Source organism: Chrysochloris asiatica, unplaced genomic scaffold, assembly GCF_000296735.1.
Source record: "Chrysochloris asiatica unplaced genomic scaffold, ChrAsi1.0 scaffold00094, whole genome shotgun sequence".
NCBI lineage: Eukaryota > Metazoa > Chordata > Mammalia > Afrosoricida > Chrysochloridae > Chrysochloris > Chrysochloris asiatica.
The window spans coordinates 7,542,467-7,560,351 of record NW_006408612.1 but is presented as its reverse complement, the minus strand read 5'-3'; the positions used below and the strand labels follow the sequence as shown (position 1 = coordinate 7,560,351).

Sequence of the window (17,885 nt, the reverse complement as noted above, 5' to 3'; positions counted from 1 at the left end):
TATATACCTGTCAGTGTCCTTGACCTTGGTGGTTGACTTCCCCCCATGTATTTTGAATTGCCTTTCTTTTTATAGAAATTAACATGGGTACTATCTAGTAAGTGATTCTTTGACTGTCCCCCTGTTTTCATTGGTAAACATAAAAAAAGTTGCTTTCTTGAGTTTTATTAAAGTGATATTATACAATATTTGTCCTGATCTATTTCACTCAGAATAATGTCCTCTAGATTCATTCATGTTCTAAGATTTTTGCATACTCATCGTTACTCTTTAGCTTTGCCGAGTATTCCATTGCATGTACATACCATATGTTGTTCATCTGTTGATGGACACTTACAACATTGTTTTTGCTATTGTGAATAATGCTGCAATTAACGTGGGTGTGCATGTTTATTCATATTACTGTTCTTATTTGTTTAGTATGTATTTGTATACCTAGGAGTGGGGTTGCTGAATCATATGGTCTTGGTATGGCACTGTAGGATAAACACTGGACTGCTAACTGCAAGGTTGGAGGTTCAAACCTGCTGCCACTCTTTGGAAAGCCTGTAAATGATTGTTGTGGGTCAGAGCCGACTTGGCAGCACTAACAACAACAGCAATGATGTTTCTACTTCTAGATTTGAGGAAACACCGTACTATTGTGGTTGTATCATTTTACAGTCCCACCAGCAGTATGTAAGAGTTCTAGTCTTCCCACAACGTTGCCATCTGTATGTTATATTCTTAGAAATTAAGATTTCCTAAAAATTCCATCTCTCTAAGATCATTTCAGAGAGCAACTATAAAATATTTCCCCCCAGAGAAGTTAGCTGTATTTCCTGCTGTTTGTTTTGCCTTGTAAAATGGGTTATGAGGGAACTGAAGAACATTGATTGTTTCTGTGTGGTGGTGTTCTTTTTTTATATAGTAGAATTGAAAGCTGCTTGATTATAAGGCTTCTATACATTTGATTATAAGGCTCTTGGTGTGGCACTGTGGGATAATGCGCTAGACTGCAAAATCAATTTGAACCACAAGGTCACTGAGTCAGAACTGACTCGACAACCCTTAACAACAACAACAACAACAACATACAATTTTTATGCTTCCTCATAATCCCTCCCACTGACAATATTTGATATTTCTACTAATCCAGCTAGAAGGTTGATAAACATAATTTGAATCCTTTAGAAGAAAGGTAAATGTTTGCTTTACTGTAGTATAATAAGGATACAAAATATTTTTAATCAATTATAGTTGACTTTTAAAGAAGGTATTTGGGCATCTCTTAATATTTACTCAAGAAAATTTTTACTCAGCATTGGCAGATAAAAATCTTTTTATAAATGTCATTGCTTGTAACATCAGTATAATCATATAAATCATTTTATTTATTTGTAGTCTGGGAAAATCTGTGCAAAGCAGGTTAGTTTTCCATTGAGCACTTGATTCACATTTTGTTTCATTGATTGCACATTTGTTTCATTCAGTACAGCAGCACTCTTCCCACTTCCTCCCAGGGTTCCCATCCCATCCATCCTGTCCTCCCCTTCCTGCCTTCTGAACTTTGTTTTGGGGTACATTGCTCCCTCCTATTATTATTCATTTTATAAACCTGTTTAGTGTTTGGTTAAGAGTTGATCCCTGGGGGGTAAGTTCAGTTCTGGGTTTGAAGAGTATATAAGAACCACAATCTTGCTGTTCCATTAGCATCCTGGTGGATATTTTATAATGAAAAATGATGTACTGATATAGAAGAAGCTTTAATTAAGAGACAAATGCTATTCTTGAGTGGGAAGGTAGTACTGTAAAGAGATCAGTTCTCCCTAGATTAATTTAAAAGACTATGATCACATTAAAACTATGAATAATATTAAATATATCTAGCCATATTTATTCTCTAATTTTAAATAGAGAAATAAGCATCTAAGAATAATCAGGAAAATTCTGAAAAAGCAGAACAATGAGAAGCAGACATCTACCAGGCATTAAATGCATTATAACACTTAATGAGTTAAAACAGCTTGGTATAGACACCTAGACAAAAGAAAGATGCTTGAGAATACAGAAATAAAGTAGAAAATGAATTTCATATATGTCAGAATCAACTGGGAAAATGGTATAGAATTATGAGGCGGTTTCAGAAAGTTAGTGGAAAAATGCATTGTCTTTTAGTTTCATTTTTCCATGAACTTTTTGATGTTCCCTCACATATGTAAAACAGAGAGACAAACAAAAATGCAAACATACACATACATACAAACTGATTCCTAGATTCTTCCTTACACCAGGATAAATTATTGTGGTTAGTTTGCCTGACTGTTTGACTGGGAATTCTTGCTAAAGCTTACAGTGGTTAGATAAAATGGGGGGGGTGTGTGTGAAGGTCAACCTGTATTTTATTTTACTTTTAGCTTATATATTGCAAAATCTCACTTAGAACATTTTTGTAAAGTTGATAGGGCTTCTTTGTTAGAAAGGAGTCCTGGTGTGGCACCGTAGTTACCTTGGACTGCTAACCGCAAGGTGGCGGTTCAAACACACCAGCCACTCCTTGGAAACCCCCAGAAAGGGTCGCTATGAGTTGGAACCAACTTGACGGCGCTTAACAACAACAATAACAATATGATATTGGAAAGGGAACACAAGTTTGACAGAGGATTGATAGGTAAAGAGTTCTACATGTGAAGGTTGGTGAAAGACCAGAAATTTAGGTAATAGTCTAAGTAAACATGAAGAAGGTTTTATTAATTGATTGAGTTTTAGTTATTCCACTATATTTTGACTTTTAGTAATTTTAGTTTGAGTATAGTAAAACACTGAATAATAAGGAACTCAAATGTTTTACCATCTCATAAGTGGTTGTTATATGGAGGTTCCAGATATTTCCTGCTAGTGCCCATTTGTGATTTTCTATGGAAGCCGCTGGACAGTGTTTGAGCACAGTGGCTCCATATGATAAGCACTGACTGCAAACCACAAGGTCTGTGGCTCATGTCCACCAGCTGCTCGGGGGGAAAGATGAGGCTTTGCTTTGGTGAATGTGAATAAAAGGGATTTTAGTATATCTTAAAACTGATTATATATATGAAACATTAGTTTTCTTTATACTGTTTTTATATTCAGTTACAATAATGATTATTTCTATTTTTTTTTTAAATTGGTTCTTGGAAAATTTACAGCTGAATTATATCATTGGAAAATAGCAATAATTTTACCACTTCTTTTTAGATGTTTTGCCACTGATTTTTTTCTCTTGGTTAATTGTGTTGACTAGACCTCCAGGTTATTGTTAATTACAAAGAAAATGGTGGACAGCCTTAACTTGTTCTTTGGGAATGTGTCTAATGGTTTCCACTGAGTATTACTCTGGCTTCTGGGTGAGATATATATTTTATCATGTTAAGAAATTTGTAGCTACTCATTAAATTTTTATGTTTAGTAAACACATTTACTGTATATTGTTAAATACCTTTTTATCATGTATGGTGGTAACCATATGATTTTTTAATCTTACATATTTTGATATTAAATAGTGAATCATACTTGAATTCTAGGCAGGAGAAATTTTACCTTCAGTGTTTTAGTCCTTTTATAAAAATATTTGTAGTGTTTTATATATTTTCCTACTTAATAAGTTTGTTGTTAGTATCATTTGATTATATATCAGTTCTCTGAAATAGTTTAAATAGTACTGGCATTATCTGTCTTTTATAGGTTGGATAGAAATCCCTTTGAAAATTTTTGAGCTTGATGCTTTTTTTTAGAGGATAGCTCTTGACAAATAGTAGTTAATATTTTAGGTTTCCTACCTCTTCCGGAGTTAATTTTGCTTCAAAATGTACTATATGTGTATACACACACACACACACACACACACACACACGGGGTGCAGTGGTTGTAGGATAAGCACTGGACTGTGAGCCACAAGTAAGCGATTCCAACCCACCAGCTACTCTGAGGGAGAAAGATGAGGCTCTCCTTGGATTGTTATGAGTTGAAACCAACTTGATAGCAATTAACAACAACATATCTATCTACCTATCTCTTTCTAATTTTGCAGTTTTGAAATGATTTCTGTAGTGTTGTTTGTAATAGTAGTAGTAGTTGTTGTTAAATACTGTCAAGTCAGTTCTGACTCATAGTGATCCTGTGTAGGGTTTCTGAGGAGTGGCTGGTGAGTTTGAACTGCTGACTTTACAGTTCAAACTGGCCTTATGGTCGAGTGTGTTTGTAATACTAGTAGTTAGGAGTCTTTTAATTTTTACTTTCTTAGGATTCTTTTCTTTGTATTGATGATGATTGCCTCATTATTTGTTTATTTTTATTTTTTGTATTTAGCTGTTTACAGACCCTTTTTGTTTCTTAAAGAATGAGTTTTAAAAAAAACTGCTATTTTTTATTCTTTTTATACCAAGAATATGCAATGCATATACTTCAAAGTCCTGGTGTGGCTCCAACCACAAGTTTTGCGGTTCAAACTCACCAGCTGTTCCTTGAAAACCCTGTACAGGGTCGCTGTGGGTCAGAACCGACAACACCAATCTACTTCAGAGTGAATAACTCATTTTTATGACTTATTATCTAAATTTATATTCTGATACAATGCATTTCTTTTTTGAAATGACAGGTAATGTTTGCATACTTATTTCTGCCATGTTCTGTAAGAAGAGGTATTTTGCTACATGAGGGGGCTTCACAAAGTTGATGGAAAAAGTGGATAATGGAATTTTTCTATGAACCTTTTGAAGACCTATCATATTTGCATTGAATTTAAGAGCTAATCTTGATAAGTATGTGTTTAGGATCATTTGAATTTATTTTAGTTATTTTAATGTCATTTGATATCTTACTAATGTAAGGCCTAAAGAAATATTGTCATAGAGTGTTTGGACATATTTAGTCAAGGACATATTTAGCTAAGTTTACTTACCAAATATTCATTTGAAGGTAAGGTTTCTCCATCCCACCTCAACAGCGTATCCACTGAGTAAAGAAAATTTCTACCCACATGCATCCCCCCACATCTTAAATTACAGGGAAGGACTAGTAAATTATATTTGTATAATACTCTGGGTTTGCAAAATGTGCTTTTCACTTATGTATGGAAATAGACAAATGCTTACTTTGTAAGAAGAGATTCTATGATATTAATATTAACTTTTTAGGAGTTTGTAGACCCCTTTGAGAATAATACAAGCAGTGGGCTTTCTAGAGAAATTCACTATCTACACAAAGACAATTTTATATGTACTTTTAGGGGGACTCTCAGAACATTCTTGGACTTTAGGTTTAGAATTTTCCTTTAAAAATACAGGTAGACTTTTGATGTAGTCTGACAGAAACATGTACTTTTTGATTTTCAAACTATAAAGGGAGACACAGGGTACCTTAAATCTAACTGGAAATGTGTATTTGCTTTCATTTTTGATGTTTCTAATTCACCTGTCCTAATATGGCTTTTGTTTCTGACTGTTGCTTCCTCTATAGCATCTGGAGCATAAGAACTGTACTTATTTTCTTCTTTTCCAAAAGAACAGAAAGAAACAGTAAGTTTAATTTCTAAGTGTGTTGTTATTAATTTTTTCATAAAAAACTAACTGTGGATTTATAATTGAATGGCAAGTTGTGAAGTGGACTATTGGAATGGTAAAATAGTAAATATTGGAGAGTTTCTCACTGGAAAGCATTGGAAAGGTTATGGATGATCAAGATGGTTTTGTTTCTCAATTTGTGTTATTTTTGTCTTGCTCTTATGGAATGGTAGTATTTTATCTAAAACAAAACAATTCATTTCTTTAAATGTAGAGAATTTATATTGGTTTACACTTAAGGTATAATTGCTAACAACATGTAAATTAGTCTTAATAGAAAACTTAGTAAGGAGCAAAATCTAGTAACACACCTTTTGATGTATTATAGTAATTATACCATGCTTTCACCTCACAACCCCTAGGCCTTTGTTTTTATGGAAATATGCAGATTATTTATAAATTATCTTTCTGTATTTTATCGATGTGGTAGTGTAGTGATTATGAGTTGGGGTACTAACCTCAAGGTCAGCAGTTTGAAACTACCAGCCATTCTACGAGAGAAAGGTGAGACTTTCTGCTTCCGTAGTGAATTACAGCCTTGGAAACCCTCTGCATGGATGGTCGCTATGAGTTGGAACAGACTCCACAGCACACTACCACTACCACCAACCACCATGAACAGATTTTAAAGATTTTCAGATCTTAAGATACGAGGGGGCTTCAAAAAGTTTGTGGAAAAATGAAATGAAAAGATAATGGAATTTTCCATGAACATTTTAAAAAACAACTTTTATTATGAATTGAATGAAGATTCCAGACAAGATCATCAGTTTTGCACTGAACAAATCATACACTTTGTTTCATTTCAATGATTGCAGTCTCCTCCATTCAACAATAGTTATCCTGTTTCCTCCCTGAGGTTCCTATTTCCATTCTACCCTGGTTTCTAATCCTTTTCAATTTTGTCCTTAAGTAAATGTCACCCTTTTGATATTGAATGATTGGCTCTCCCATGGTGAGCATACCTTACTAGTGTTGTTATCCCTCCTTTTTACATTACTGCATGGCTGAAAATTGGGTCACGAAGGTGAATTCCTTTCCAGACCTGAAGCTTGGTCAACAAGGGTCATAGTCTGGGGTTCCTCTGACTGGGACCTTCTGTTGTAATCCCCTCAATAACAGTTGGTGTTGGTATCCAGGCACCCATCTAGTTCTTTTGGTCTCAGAGTTATTCCATGAACTTTTGAAGGCATCTGTATGAGTTACAATTAAGGGCTATATCCATAAATTCCATTTAAAATGACCTTTACATATGACTTTTCCCCAACTTGTTTTAAATTTTTGTTGTGAAAAATTTAAAACATATGCAAAAGTAGACTAAACAGTAATATACTTATTCATCAGCCATCTAAACTGCTTATTCCTGGTGAGTTTTGTTTTATCTCTACCCCACCTGCTTCTCCACCTCCTGTATTACTTTGAAGTGTAACCCTGATATACCTATAATAGACCTATTGCCATTTAGTCTATTCTGATGCATAGCAACCGTATGTGACAGAGTAAGTAGAACTACCCCCATAGGGTGTTTGAGGTTGTAATTGTTCTGCTGTGGACCAACTGGTGTGTTCAAACTTCCTACCTTTTAGTAACCAAGAACTTAACCACTGCACCCCTGGGCTCATATCTATAACCCTAAACCCCAATCCATTGCTACCATATTGATTCTGATTGATAGTGACCCTGTGGGGCCAAGTGAAACTGCCGCCTCAGTTTTCTAAGGTGCTGATCTGTATAGACATAGACGGCCACAGCTTTCTCTCACAGAGAATTGTCAGTATCATTACAGAGATTCCGTTATCACTCAATATCTGTAATGTTGTTATTAAGTGTCATTCTAGTTGGTTCCAACTCACAGTGTCCCTCTAGGGTTTCTGAGGAACAGCTGGTGGGTTTGAACTGCTGTCCTTTTTGTTAGCAGTCTAGTGCTTGTCCTACAGCACAACACCAGGACTCCCTATCTATATTAGACCCTTTAAATATGTTGTTGTTGTTAAGTGCCGTCGAATTGGTTCCGACCCATAGCGACCCTGCATACGGTCAAAGAGCAGCTGGTGAGCTTGAACCTCCGACCTTACAGTCTAAACAGCTTTATAGTCTGGCACATTAACCCACAATGCCACACCAGGACTCCCATATATAGAAAACAATGTATTATCATGCTTAAAAAATTCCTAATTTAATAAAATATTAATTATCACAACATTAAATTTCTAGTGATCTCATGTATCAGACTTTTTTTTTTAAACCAAGGTTTGTTTGACTCCAAATAAGGATCCAAAATAAGGCAGCTACAGTTACCCAGCTTTTAAACTGCCCTCCTCTTTCATGACCTCTCATCTTGCTTAGACTCTGTGGTCTAGGCCAGTTGGTGACCATTGCCTAATAGTCATCCATGACTCTTTGTTCCCTTCTCTCGTCCTCTTTGTCTGGCAAGCCCTACCCTTTTAAATGTTACCTGCTTAATCTGTCACTGGCAGGACATTGACCTTGTTAAATACATTAAGCACCTGAGTCAGACAGCTAAACTTGCTAGAAGAAAATCATACAGCCAATGGAATAGACTTGTTTTAAAGTATGATTGCAGATAGCAACTGTGTTCTCAATATTGCTACAAAGCCCTATTATAATTCCCTGGTAAATTTACTTTTTTCTCTTTGAGAGTATTGTTTGCTATTCATCTTGAATGGTTGACCATTCCATGGGGTGAGCATACCTTACTAATATTGCTCCCTGATACGTCTATCTACCACTTGGTTGAAAATTGAGCCACAAGTGTAAATTCCGTTCTAGACATGAAGGGTGGCTGAGGGCCATAGCTTTTGGTTTTTCTAGCCTCTTTCTGATAGATAAGCCTGGTCTTCCTTATAATTTTGAGTTTTATTTCACAGGATCTCCCACTCTATCTGGGACCTTCTAATGCAATCCCTTTTGGAGCAGTTGGTAGTGGTAGCCAGGCACCATCTAGTTCTTCTGGTCTCAGAGTCATGGAGACTGATGTTCATGTTTTCAATTAGCCCATTGGACTATTGATTCCAAGCGTCTTCAATTTTCACCACTCTTCTTTCTTCTGCACATGAAGAGATCAATGTATACAACTTACATGGCTGCTCATGAGCTTTAAGATCCCAGTCACTACTCATCAAAATAGGATGTAGATACTGTCTCTGTGGATTATGTTATGCCAGTTGACGATGGTGTCCTGAGCCCCAGGCTCAGCAATTCATTACCTCAAGGTTTGTGGTAATGTTCAAGAAGTTTTCCTCATTTCCTCCCTTGTATGCTCCATTACATTCATAGGTGTGTTCACAGCACAAGTAAATATTCATGTATAAATTATTTCAAACCCTGATATATTTGTGGGTATACTTCTATTCTCCCTCCCATACTCATTCAGCCTGTCTGTCCATGTGTAGCTACCCAACAACAGTGTTGATGCAGGGTTGTGTATATAACAGTATTTATTCCTCTAATCCCTTTCACTCTTTCCTTCCTATCTGTATCTTCACCTATCTTTATCTTCTCTGCCAGCCTCTCCTTGTATATTACCTTTCCTTTCACCCAAGTTAACACATGTCTACCCTCTAGCCAGTGGATTACTCTCCATTTCCTCCCCTGGTGACTATAAATAAAAGCTTCTTTGAGCATGAAAACCTTTTCTTGAGATCTTAAAATAGTAGTTTAATACAGTATTTGTCCTTGCGACTTGATGGCACTTAACAACAATTTTGCTCAATATAATGCCCTCCAGGTTCATCCATGTTATGTTTCACAGAGTCATCACTATTCTTCAGTGTTGTGTAGTATTCCATTGGTATGTAGGTACCAAAGTTTGTTTTTTCATTCTTCCACTGATGGACACTTAGGCTGTTTCTAATATTTTGCTATTGTGAATAGTGCTGCATGTACATGTATCTACTCGTGTCATGGTTTGTATTTCTTAGGGATATTAAACAAGTAGAGGGATTGCCAGGTCATACTATGGTATTGCTATTTCCAACGTTTTTACGAAGTGCTAAGCCATTTTTCACAGTGATTGCACCATTTTATAGTCTTAGCAACACTGTAGGAAGGTCCCGGTCTCCACACATTTGCCAGCATTTGTTTTCTGTTTTTTTTTTTTTGTGTGTGTTTTTTTAACTTTGCTGTTAATACAATAGTATTACTTATTTACCCGTTTTCTTGAAACATGTTCATCTTTAAGCTTCTTTGGCAATACTTCACTAATATTTTGTCCATGGCTGCCTTATCTTTTAAATATTTTGGCGAGGTCAGAAGTACTGTCCAATATATCGCTTTGTAAAGATAAAAATATTCTATGCTGATGATGTCCAGTATGGTATCTTTTAGCTATATGTTACAATTGAACACTTGAAATGTAGCTTGTATGACTCAGGAACTGGATTTAAAATTTTATTTAATTTGAATTACTTGAAATTTAAATAGCCTGTGTGGTTAGTGGCTACTGTATTAGGCATGCACCTAATGGTAGTTTTTTCTACTGTCAGAGTGTATATTTGTAGATGACTGTTGTTAAGTACCACTGAGTCTGTTCTGACTCATATCAACCCTGTATTGGGTTTTCAAGGAGTACCTGGTTGGTTTGAACCACCAACCTTGTGATTAGCAGCTCAGCACTTTTTCTACAGTTCCATACCAGGACTCCTGTTGATGACTACCACTATCTAAATCTTTAACCTAGATCCTTCTCTTGAGCTCCAGATTTGTATACTCAACTGTATAACTGTTATTTCCACTTGGGTACCCAGTAAGTATCTCATACTTAACATGACCAAACATTGCCAGTGTGTTCAGTACCATCAGTTCTTGATTATAGGCTACCTCTCTAAATGGTTGTGTATCAATCAGTTCTCTTGATACAATGACTCTGTGTATCCTTCTATCTTCTTTTGATGTTTCCTGTCATTCAATATTTTTCCCATAGAATTGTAATGTTAGCCTTGAATTTTTTTCTTTAGTTCTTTAAACTGGAGAAATGGTGAGTGTATTCTGCCCTTTTGGTTTTCTAACTCCATGTCTTTGCACATTTCATTATGATACTTGACTGTCTTTTCCAGCCACCCTTTGAAAATTTCTGTTCATTTCTTCTACTTACTCGTTTTCTTCCAGTTGCTTTATCTTCTCTATGCTCAAGAGCAAGTTTCAGCTTCTCTTCTGACATCCATTTTGGTCTTTTCTTTCTTTCCTGTCTTTTTAATGACATGTAGCTTTCTTCATGTATGGTGCTCTTGACATAATCCCACTACTCTTCTATTTTTCTGTCATTTTTGTCTAATTCTTCAAATCTGTTTTTTAGGTAATTTGTAAATTCGTATGGGATATATTCAGGATCATATTTTGGCTCTCATGGAGTTTTTCATCAGCTTTGTTTTAGCTGGTGATATTGAGCTTTTTTTTTTTTTTTAAATAATTTCTTCCTACATATATAATTAGTTTGATTCCTGTGTATTCCATCTGGTGAAGTCCACCTGTATAGTTGCGGTTTATGTTGTTGAAAAAAGAAAAAAGTACTCACAATGAATAAGTCATGGATCTTAGCAAAATTAGGTAAAGCTGTCTCTTGCATCTATCACTAAGGCCATATTTTCCAACTAGTGATTGATCCTTCCTCTTTGTTTCCAACTTTCACATTCCAACCACCAATAATTATCAGTGCATCTTGATCACATGTTTGATCAATTTCACACTAAAGAAGTTGGTAGAATTCTTCAACTACATTGTCACTGACTTTATTGGTTGGTGCACAAATTTGAATAATAGTGTTATTAACTGATCTTTCTTGTAGGTGTATGTATATTATCATATCATAGACAACATTGCACTGCAAGATAAATTTTGAAATGTTCTTTTGGATGATGAATGCAACACCATTCATCTTTGATTTGTTGTTCCTAGCATTTGTCTTATTCAAAATGATCAGTTCCTGTCCATTTCAGCTTACTAATATCTAGGATATTGACCTTTTGCATTTCATTTCATTTTTGGCAACTTCTGATTTTCCTAGATTTCATGCTTTATACAAGCCACGTCCCAATTATTAATGGATGTTTACTGCTGTTTCTTCTCATTTTGTGTTGTTCCCCACCAGGAAACGAAGGTCCCAAATACTTTATTCTTGTCATTATGGTCAACTCTACTTTGAGGAGAGAGCATATTACTATTTGTGTTTTCAGTGATTTCTAACCTATGGGGCTCATCTGGTACTATGTCTGACAGTGTTCTGCTGCTATTCATAAGGTTCTCAGTGGCTAACTATTCACAAGTGCTCTGCCTTTCTTTTCTTCGTCCTCTTACTCTGGAAACTCTGCTGAAACCGTCTACCATTGGTGATCCTGTTGGTATTTAAAATACCAGTGTCATTGCTTCCAGCATCACAGCAACACACAAGTCACCACAGTATGACAAAGTGACAAAAGAGTGGTGGTTTACATTGAATAGTTTAAATGAAGTATTCAGATGTTTTCTACCCCAGTAGGTTAGTAGAAATATAATCTTATTTATCGATTCAATTAAAAATAAAACTAAGAGTAATTCTTTAAATTCCATTAGATAAGCTATTTAAATAAAATCATAACATTTTCTCTTTTTCATTTAGAATACTATTCCTATTTCCAGTAGTTAAATGTTTCAGGAGAAAAACTAGAAACCTAAAATAAGTTTGCATAGTAGGTATTGCTATTCATAAGTTATATCCTTAGAAAATATTATGTGTTTCACCATAGAAATCTCAACAGGCAACTCTTAGAAATGTGTAATTTTGTAGTTGTTGATATTCTACTCCTTTACTCTTTTCCATGTCATTCCTCAAGCTATAATGCTATAGTGGTGGTGGTTGTGTGCCTCAAGTCGGTTCTGACTCATAGCTACCTTGTATAACATTTCCAAGGCTGTTAATCTTTATGGTAACAGAAAGCATCATCTTTCTCCCATGGAGTGACTGATGGATTAGAACTACTGACTTTGTGATTAGCAGCTCAACTCGTAATCCACCATGCTACCATTACACCTTTATAATATTATAAATTTTTAACAAGTATTCTTTGTTCATTTTTGGTATCTTGGAGTTTGATTAACTTTTTAAAATGTATTACAGTTTTTCTACCGTATTTTAAAAAGTTCATTTTCCTTACTAATGTATAAAGTGATTTACCATTAGATTTATAAATTAATGTGGGTGAGTTGTTGAAAAGAATAAGAAATAATAGAAATTAATGATTCTGAAAACATTAAAATATATATATATATCTTTCCAAATTTGGAAAAATTTTTATGCTATGTAAAGTCCATTGCTTTCTTAAATGACTTGTAGTACATAGACAAAAATATAAAGTTTATACGGAGAAGGATTGGTAATAGTTTTGTTTTCACACATTACGTTAAATTAAGAGAAATCCTAAGATGAGAAAATTTTCTTCTATCTGCTTAATGTATAGCATTTGGCATGACCTTTTATTCATATATCTTAGTATCTTATTTCTGATTTAAATCTTTTTTTTTTTCTAGATGAAGCATTGGATGATTTAAAATCTCAGAAGAAAAAAATAGTGAGTTAACTTTTATTTAAAATTAATTTATATAAAACAAATAAGTTAACTGAATAATGACTAGGTGTTGTAAGTTAATGACTTTCTGAGGAACAAGTATGTTTTTAGAGAGCATTTTAATGTGAATTCAAATTATGAATGTTTGTACTAGTTAATATTGATTGACAGGAAGAAGCAGTGTAGATAAATTTAAGATTCTTAGGAGTTTTAAGATTCTTAGGAGTTATGTTAGTTAGAAGCTGAGAAGTAAATAAATGAATTGTATTGGAAGATTAAATGAGGCAGAGAGGATAAAAAGGTAAGTGCCCAGATTGAATATCAGAATCAAAAAAGACCAAACATTTATGTATTCTCAGTTTTTCTTCATACCATAAGGCCAAGAAGGAGAAATCAAAGTAATAGAAGAAGGCCCTTAGGTGTTAGATTGAGGTAATTACATATAGGATTTAATCAGTTAATGAAATTGGTTTTTGATTTGTGTTAACTTGTAATTTGTTTTTGATGTAGTCATTTTTGAAGTGTGAAAAATGCTAGATGCTTAAAAGTTATAATCACGTTATATAAAAAACGTATTTAATGAAATTTAATGAAGTGCCTAATATGTAACAGGAGTTCTGGTGTGGTGCTGTGGGTTAATGTGCTGGACTGTAAAGTCAGTTTGAACTGCAAGACCGGTGGTTCAAGTTCACTAGTCACTCCTCGAAAACCCTAAACAGGGTTGTTATGGGTCAGAATTGACTCGACGACACTTAACAACAACAGCAACAATATGTAGCAAGTAACAATTATTTTTGAAACTAATAAAATTTACCAAGGTTAAGATTAATGTTAAAGATTGCTCTGTGAATTGTTCTGTAAAAGACTTTAAAAAAAACCCTTGAGGGTTTTACGTTCCTGAAAAGTAAAGAAGTTTTCCTGAATTCTAAAAGGATTTCTTATCATTTGTATGCTTTTTCAGTGTCTGTGAGGGATTTTTCAAAATCACCACGTCAGCTTTGATTGTCCTAAATTGAAACATGGAATCTTGGCATTGCACTGTAGGATAAGCTCTAGACTACTAACCACAGTGTAGGTGGCTCAAGCCCACCAGCCGCTCCTCAGGAACCTCCCCTATACAGGATTACTGTGTGTCAGAACTGACTGGATGGCACTTAACAGCAACAACAACAAATTGAAGCCTAGCAGTATTTCCTTTATATTATTAATATTTCATTTTTAGTATTCTGTACATTACAAAACAGCCAGAAATTCAAAGCAAAGAAATACTGATGTTCTCAGTAATATAGAAGTTGTGAGAGAAAGAAAACAAAAAAGGTGTGGTATGACTGGTTTGGCTTGTTGATGAGAAACAAGAAGAACTTGGTATGGTGTTCAGAGCCAAGCCCTACTTGAACCAAAATGGAGCAGTAATCAGTAAAGTAGAAAGCATAAGGAAAGGAGGAACACAAAAGCAAAATAGGAAAAAACCAAAAGATTTTAAGTGATGAAAAGCAGACTTACTGTTATTGGCATCACAAGACTCTTGAAAATCTCTAAATAGAGTAACAGTATTATTGTTGCATGCTGCCAAATTGGCTCTGATTCATAGTGACTTTGTATAGAGTTTCCAAGAAGTGGCTGGTAAGCTTGAACCACTGACCTTGCGGTTAGCAGCCCAGTGCTTATCCTACAGTGCCACACCAGAGTTGTAACACTGATGTTAGTGGTGGTTGTTGTATGCCGAGTCAGTTCTGATTCATAACAATCTTATATAGGGTTTCTGAGGCTTTAAATTATGGGAGCAGAAACCCTCATCTCTCTCCTGTGGAGCAACTGGTAGATTTGAATTGCTGACCTTGTAGTTAGCAGCCCAACTTATAACTCACTATATTACCAGGACTCCTTTAGAATAACAGTTGTTCTTACTAAGTGCTGTCGAATCAGTTCCAACACATAGTGACCCTGTACGAGGTTTCCTAGGAGCGATTGGTGTGTTTGAACTGCCAGCCTTAAGGGTAGCAGTCCAATGCCACAACAGAACTCCAGAGTAATGGTGGTGGAGGTGGTGGTTGTGTGCCACCAAGTTGGTTTTGACTCAGCGACCAAGGAGCTCTGGTAGCGTAGTGGTTACAAATTGGGCTGTGAACCTGAAGGTCAGCAGTTCAAAACTACCAGCTGTTCTGCAGGAGAAAGATGAGGCTTTCTGCTCCCATAAAGATTTATAGCTTCAGAAACCCTGTGCAGCGTTGCTATGAGTTGGTTTTGACTCCACTGCACATAACCACCACCACCAGCAACCCTGTATAGGGTTTCTGAGGCTTTAAATCTTTAAGGGAGCAGACTTAGGAAATTCTGTGAAAGAGAAAGCTGAGCTATTTATTTCTTCTTTAATGGCCCTCGAAGGAATCACAACATAAAAGATGTTCCACTTATAGTCTGATCCTTAAAAAGCAACTTTTAGCACTTTTTTTTTTTTAAATCACTGAGTAATTTGTGCAATAGATAATCCCTTCTCATCTATGAGTAAACATTCTATTAAAAAAAGTTTTAAAATCAATCCATGTGAATCTGTGAGACACAATGACATAAGTCAGTCTTTAAATGCTGATTTTTTTTTTTTTTTCTTTCAGAATAATGTTTGTAGGTAATGTCTCTCTGGCATTTTTTGGAATATTTGTTTTTCTGAGTCCTAAGAAGGATCAGATGAGATACTGGGAAAATGAGGAAAAGTGTCTGAGGCTGAGTTCTCTAGTGAAGCAAAACTAGTGAAGCTCACATATGTATATGTCTTGTTAGGTGCTGTCCAGTTTTCTTTAACTCATAGTGACCTTTTGCAAAATGGAATAAAACAACAACTGTTAGATCCTGCGCCACCTACTTAATGGCTATGTTTGAGCCCATTGTTTTAGCCGCTGTGTCAGTCTGTCTCGTTGAAGTTCTTCCTCTTTTTTGCTGACCCTCTACTTTACCAAGCATGATGTCCTTTTCCAGGGACTGGTCCTGCCTCATAATTACCCAAAGTATGTGAGATGGAGTTCCACCATCCTCGCTTCTAAGGTGCTTTCTGGCTGTACTTCTTCCAAGACAGATTGTTTCTTCTTCTCATAGTCTGTGGTACTTAACAATATTTCTCACTAGCGCCACAGTTCAAATGCATTGATTGTTCTTTGATCCTCCTTATTCATTTTCCAACTTTCACATGTATGTGAAGTGATTAAAACTACTGTGGCTTGGCTCAGGCATACCTTAGTCCTCAAAGTGACATCTTTGCTCTTTAACACTTTAAAAGAGGTCTTTTGTAGCAGATTTTTCCAATGCAATATGTCATTTCAATAAGCTGAAGCACTATACAGGAAGCACTCACTAGTCTGCACCAAAAAATTTGGAAAGACAGCTAACTGACCACCGACTGGAAGAGATCCACATTTATGCACATTTCAAAGAAAGGTCAACCTTTAAAATGCTGAGCTTTTCAAAACAGTATCATTAATATCATATGTAAGTAGATTTTTGCCGAAGATAATTGAAAAATGGTTGCAGTAGCACATCTACAGGGAGCTGCTAGAAATTCAAGCCAGGTTAAGGAGAGAATGTAGAATGAGGAATATTATTGTTGATGTCAGATGGATCATGGTTGAAAGCAGAGAGTTCCAAAAGATGTTTACTTGTGTTTTATTGGTTATGCAAAGGCATTTGTCTGTATCATAACAAACTATGGCTAACACCGAGAAGAATGGGAATTCCAGAACACTTAATTATGCTCGTGCAGAACCTGTACATAGATCAAGACACTGTCGTTTAAACACAACCAGGTGATACTGTGTTACTTCATGGTTTAAACTTAGGAAAGATGTGCCATCAGGGTTGTGTCTTTTTACCATACTTACTGAAAGAAGCTAATGAAGAAAAACATGGCATCGGGATTGGAGGAAGGCTTATTAACGACCTAAGGTATGCAGATGACACAGCCTTGCTTGCTGAAAGTGAAGAGAACTTGAAGCACTTACTGATACAGATCAAATAATAGAGCTTTCTGTATGGATTACAATTCAATGTAAAGAAAATTTAAATCCTTCTAATTGGACCAATAAATAATATAATATGTATATACATACACCCACACACATATATATGTATTTTGTTGTTAAGTGCCATAGAGTTGATTCTGACTTATAATGACCCTGAATAGGGTTTGCTAGGAGCTCTGGTAGCGTAGTGGTTACGAATCGGGCTGCAAACCGCAAGGTCAGCGGTTCCAAACTACCAGCTGTTTTGTGGGGGAAAGATGAGGCTTTCTGCTCCAGTAAAGATTTACAGCCTTGGAAACCCTGTACCTGGTCGGAACTGATTCCACGGCACATAACAACAACAACAACATTGGTATATATGGGGTGCCCTGGTCTGGTGCTATAGGATGAGCACTGGACTGTGAACCACAAGGTTGGTGGTTTGAGCCCACCAGCTTTCTGCTCCTGCAAAGATTTAGAGCCCCAGAAACCCTATGCAGGGTTGCTATGAGTTAGAACTGACTTCATGGCATTTAATAACAACATCTCTGCATCTCTACATCTCTCTCTCTCTCTCTCTCTCTCTCTCTCTCTCTCTCTCTCTCTCTAATCATCTAATGGCACTTAACAACAACATCTGAGACTGTAAATCTTTATGGGAGCAGAAAGACTAATCTTTCTCTCACGGAACTTTTAGTAGTTTTGAACTGCTGACCTTGAGGTGTGCAGCCCGACTTGTAACCACTACGCTAGCAGAGCTT

General features: G+C 35.8%; 1 protein-coding gene across 2 annotated transcripts in view; it reads left to right on the top strand.

Annotated features, from left to right (window-relative positions):
* KIAA1715 (KIAA1715 ortholog) overlaps nt 1–17,885 on the top strand; it is a 111,838-nt gene that overhangs the window by 35,252 nt on the left and 58,701 nt on the right. For both annotated transcript variants that reach the window (XM_006866664.1, XM_006866663.1), the window contains 2 exons: nt 5,473–5,531; nt 13,098–13,138. In XM_006866664.1, coding sequence (XP_006866726.1) covers nt 5,473–5,531; nt 13,098–13,138 — 100 coding nt within the window. The remainder of the gene's footprint in view (nt 1–5,472; nt 5,532–13,097; nt 13,139–17,885) is intronic.